The sequence below is a fragment of the Lactuca virosa genome, chromosome 4 (assembly GCF_052849685.1).
Source record: "Lactuca virosa cultivar CGN04683 chromosome 4, Lactuca_virosa_CGN04683_v6, whole genome shotgun sequence".
Classification (NCBI taxonomy): domain Eukaryota; kingdom Viridiplantae; phylum Streptophyta; class Magnoliopsida; order Asterales; family Asteraceae; genus Lactuca; species Lactuca virosa.
In genome coordinates this window covers 144,441,944-144,446,860 of record NC_136429.1, presented here as the reverse complement: position 1 = coordinate 144,446,860, position 4,917 = coordinate 144,441,944, and the positions used below count along the sequence as shown (strand labels likewise).

At 34.6% G+C, this 4,917-nt stretch overlaps 1 protein-coding gene across 1 annotated transcript; it reads left to right on the top strand.

Moving 5' to 3' along the window:
* Window positions 1-1,238: 1,238 nt before the first annotated feature.
* Window positions 1,239-3,725, top strand: LOC145105159 (uncharacterized). The gene is made up of 6 exons (XM_079042291.1): window positions 1,239-1,643; window positions 1,826-2,134; window positions 2,460-2,752; window positions 2,812-2,911; window positions 2,991-3,614; window positions 3,705-3,725. The coding sequence occupies exons 1-6, from the start codon at window positions 1,239-1,241 to the stop codon at window positions 3,723-3,725; spliced, it is 1,752 nt and encodes a 583-aa protein (XP_078898417.1).
* Window positions 3,726-4,917: the final 1,192 nt, after the last annotated feature.

The following is a 4,917-nucleotide window of genomic DNA, read 5'->3' as shown; positions in this document are numbered from 1 at the left end:
ATACAAGCATATGAGTCAACGTTTATTCGTTCCTTTTGCCCTAACCGGAAAAGCGATATTTGTGGGCCCCTCGATGATTTGGTGTTGACTTATGTGCTGGGCCCAGCCAGGACTAAATTGATGTGTTCAATTAGAAGTCCTACATCATCACATATCAGAAATCGGGAAACATAGATTCTGGACAAAGAGATTGATTTCATTCCATGTCTTATGTCTGGGGATATCTTACAGAACGAAGGATTATATGATCACTTATCTTGGGACATGTAACTGACTGGGTCAGAGTTCGGCAGCAGCTTTTGGAAGCTACAATTTGCTGGTCAAATTTAGAAGGTATACTAGCAATTATAGTTACAGACTTATCCAAGTGGGAGACTGTTGGATTAGGTGTCTAAGCCCATAACTATAATTGGTATGTACTTGAATTGATAGCAGCACAGTCCTTTTGGGTTGCCCTCAACCTAGCAACTGGACAATGAAATTATGAAAGGAGAGATATTAATTTATAAGATTAATAAATTAATATAAATGGTTTATTAATATGTTAAAAGATTAATATATTAATTAGAAATCATTATGTTTAATTAATAGTTAGCCATAAATTAATCAGAATTAATTTTGGGGTTAAAAGTATTAATTATAAAGTGCAGGGACTAGTTTGCAATTATCAGATAGTTGAGTGGACGGCTCCAGAACCTCCTTGGAAGGAGGTGGACGAAATCTATAGGGGAAACCCTAAGGATTTCGTCCAAGGGGGCTTTGGATAAGGCCCTTGGGTTTGCTTAGGCCCTAAGCAAAGGAGCATTAGGGTTTTCCCTAAACCCTAGATCCCTCAGCTATATAAGGAGCCTCCCAGCTCTCAAAATCGGTCACTCCTTCTTTGAAGAAACCCTAGGGCCGAAATTGCGTACTCTCTCTACCCTCTCTCCTTCTAGTTTCCTTCTTGCTAGTACTTGGGTGTGATTCCATTAGAGGCATTACATTTGTGGTGCTAAGCTTCCAAGAAGATCAAGATCAAGATCAAGAGGATTATCAATTGTTTGCTATAACAATTGAAAGGTATGTAACTCTTAAACCCTAGTTAGTTATTTTTGAAAATAGCCTTTCTCCTCTAGGGTTCTTGTTTTTGCAATTCAAAGTTGTATGTTCAATAGTTAAAACATAGATCCAAAGTAGGTTGCATGTGAACTTAGGAATTGTTTTCTGGTTTATTTGTTTTACCTAAAACCCATCACATCATGCTTTCGTTATTGATTTCGGGAACACCGGGAAACGATATTGATGTGTTCCTAGCACCTTTTATTGATGATCTGCAATTATTATTTGATTTTGGAGTTGAAACATACGATGCATATGCACAAGAGCATTTTAAACTACGCGCAGTTGTGTTGTGGACTTTTAATGATTATCCTGCTTTAGGTACATTAAGTGGTTGCCCATACAGCGGTTTTCAAGGTTGTGTTGTGTGTGGTGAAGAGACACACTGCATTAGACTCCCTAAATCGAATAAGCAGAGTTATGCTGGTCATAGAAGATTTCTACCGTATGATCACCCGTTCAGAAGACAAAAGAAGGCATTCAATGGACAACAAGAGTTCTCACCCTCTCCAGAACCTATGAATGGGGAGGAGATATATAACAGGGTAAAATTTATAATTAATAAATGGGGAAAGGTTAATAAGGGCAAGGAGGCAGAAATCCAACAATCAACAAGTGGAAGAGGTGGGAAGATGAATAAAAAAAAGAGAAAATCACACCAAGTGGGTACTTCAGATGTGGGCCAGCAAAATAATACATACTGGAAGAAATTCAATATATGGTATAGACAACTAAGGTATTGGCCCGACAATTTGGTTCCACATTGTATAGATTTTTTGCATGTGGAAAAGAACGTGGTGAGAGTTTAACAGGAACTGTTTTGAACGTTCCCGGGAAGACGAAAGATGGTTATAAAGCTCGATTGGATTTGGTTCATTATGGTTTAAAACCAGAGCTGCATCCTCAGATAGAAGGGAACAACACAACACTTCCCGCAGCAGGTTGTACATTGACAAAAGAGGAAAAAGACAAATTCTGTGAGACTTTATACAACTTAAGGGTTCCTCAAGGGTATTGTTCTAATTTTTCTAGTTTGGTGAGTCTAAAGGATAGGAAGTTGATCGGACTAAAATCACATGACTATCACATGCTCATGCAACAATTTTTGCCCATAACAATTCGATCTATTATGCATCCACCCACCAGAGTTGCTATTACAAGGTTTTGTTTCTTTTTCAAATCAATATGTAGCAAAGAAATCATAGTGGATGAGCTCGATAACCTTATGTCTTCTTGAGAAACACTTTCCACCATCATTTTTTGATGTGATGATTCATTTAACCGTTCATCTCACTAGGAAAGTAAAATTATGCGGTCCAATATTCTTTAGATGGATGTACCCATTCGAAAGGTTTATGAAGGTTATTAAGGGGCACGTGCGAAACAAAAATAGACCAGAAGGATGCATTGCAGAAGAGAATGTTGCAGAAGAGACAATTGAGTTTTTTAGTCAATTCCTTAAAAGGATGGATACTGTTGGTATTCCACCTGACAATCATAACAATTGTGGAATTCATAAAGGTGTAGATAGTAGCTCTATTACGGATGGTACTTCTCTATCAGCTGCTAAATCGGTAGACGTTTCTGCAGAACTATTCAGCAAAGCACATTTCTTTGTATTGCAAAATACATCTGAAGTACTCCCATATATCAAGTAAGGTTTTTTACATGTATGTTTTTTTTATAATAATATTAACATTAACGTATTGACAGACGACACATGGAATTTTTGGAACATCTACACCCTACTAAACGAAAGGCACATATAGAACAAGAGCATAGTAAAACATTTGGTCATTGGTTACGAAAGGAGGTATATTCTTGTCAAATATGTTGTGTTCTTTGTTATTTTTTTCTTGATTTCTTAAATTCATAATCTAATTACAATTCAGGTAGAGAGAGAGTCAGGGGCCTGTAGAGAAAGTATAACAGAGACAATGAGATGGATTTCACATGGACCCAATAAGAACATTATTAAATACGATGTATATGCTATTAATGGATATACTTTTCGTACAAAAGCTCGTGAAGGTAAAGTTTACCAAAACAGTGGGGTTAGTGTTGTTGCAACTGACACACACATCAGTAAAGAAGTTGTAACATATGCCAAAAACACTTATTATGGTGTTTTACAAGAGATATGGGTACTAGATTATCATTTTAAAAGAATTCCAATTTTCATGTGTGACTGGGTTGACAATAGAAATGGAGTAAAAAGGGATAAATTGGGGTACACACTAGTTGAACTAAAAAGATTAGGCCATAAAGGTGATCCCTTCATATTGGCCTCACAAGCACAACAAGTTTTTTACGTGACAGACCCACTCGATCAAAAAATGTCTGTTGTGTTCAAGACACCTCCCAAAAATTACAGAGATACATATGAAGATGTAGATGAAGAATTTAGTACTATTGTTCCTCATAATGATAACATATTGCCACGTGTAGACACACTTGACTTGCAGAAGGAAAATGATTATTTTCGTACTGATTGTCACGGTATTCTTATACGTACGGTACGTGTTTCTTAATGTCATTAATTACATTTGTAGCTATAATATTTCTCCTTCTTTTAACACTTAATGATCTTTATTTTTTGTTTGTAGAAGGGAAAGGCCAAACCTTGAGCATAGCGTTATGTCGAGAATAAGAAAATGACAAAAAATGACGATGTACTTTAGTTAATATCTTTTTACCATATTATACCATCAAACTATTCTGGTGTAATATTGTTATAACTCAAACATATTTTTTTTTCGGTTTTTTACTGTTATATTGTTACACATGTTATAACATAAACTGCATGTAATAGCAATGTACTTTCATTATGCAATGTTACACAAGTTATGTTGTATTCATTTAATTTATTTATCATAATATTCTGTTAAAATAATTTGTAATCTTTTCATTTATTATGGTGTATTATCTGGTGCAATTAAAAGAATAGATGACAAAAAGGGCAATTTGGTCCTTTCTTATAACTCTTATTCAAGACGACATTATTTTTATTTTATGAGTATATTTACATATAGACACATATAATAGCTGTAAATGTAACTAAATGCTACCTACACACACAATATTTGTTTATTCTTAAAGTCAATTCATAATATTTTGACACACATAATAAAAGGTACATGACCATAAGTAACATATTTAATGAACGACCCCTAATTATAACGATAAGACATTATTTTTCTTTTATGACTATATTTACATATAGACACATATAATAGTTGTAAACGTAACTAAATGGTACCTACACACACATTATTTGTTTATTCTTAAAGCCAATTCATAATATTTTGACACACATAATAAAAGGTACATGACCATAAGTAACCAATAGTAACTTCTTTTAATTTTTTGCGTAAACTAAATACAACTAGTATAGAACCGCCCTATGGACACACAAATAATTAGTGTGACCAATATTTGTCACCTTTTAGCTACTTTGTCTGTTATGTGGCTAAAAAGGCAACAGGTTATAGACACACAAAGAACTAACTCATGTGACGATAATTTTATCTACTGTCTCTCATAAAAAAAGTGTGACAATCTTAATCGATATATGTGGCTGATTGTGACCTATGGCCTCAGTGTTCGAGTGTGACTAATATTTGTCACATTTGGTATAATTAAGTGTCGTAAAAGTTTTGATTGTCTATATAATGGCCACACAATCTAATTTAAATGTATCCAAAAACAGTCTCTAAATTTTTTTAGTGACTTTTGGCCACACTTTTAAGAAAAAGTGTCACAGGCCGTTTTTCGGAAAGTGTGACCGTAGGTCATTTTTGTACTAGTGGAAGTCGTATT

Bases quoted from the DNA above. Each gene is read 5' to 3' on its own strand.
- LOC145105159 (XM_079042291.1), top strand. From the start codon at position 1,239: ATGCTTTCGTTATTGATTTCGGGAACACCGGGAAACGATATTGATGTG. The intron at 1,644-1,825 runs GTAAAATTTATA...TATATGGTATAG, and splicing joins GGGAGGAGATATATAACAGG to ACAACTAAGGTATTGGCCCG. The intron at 2,753-2,811 runs GTAAGGTTTTTT...ACGTATTGACAG, and splicing joins GAAGTACTCCCATATATCAA to ACGACACATGGAATTTTTGG.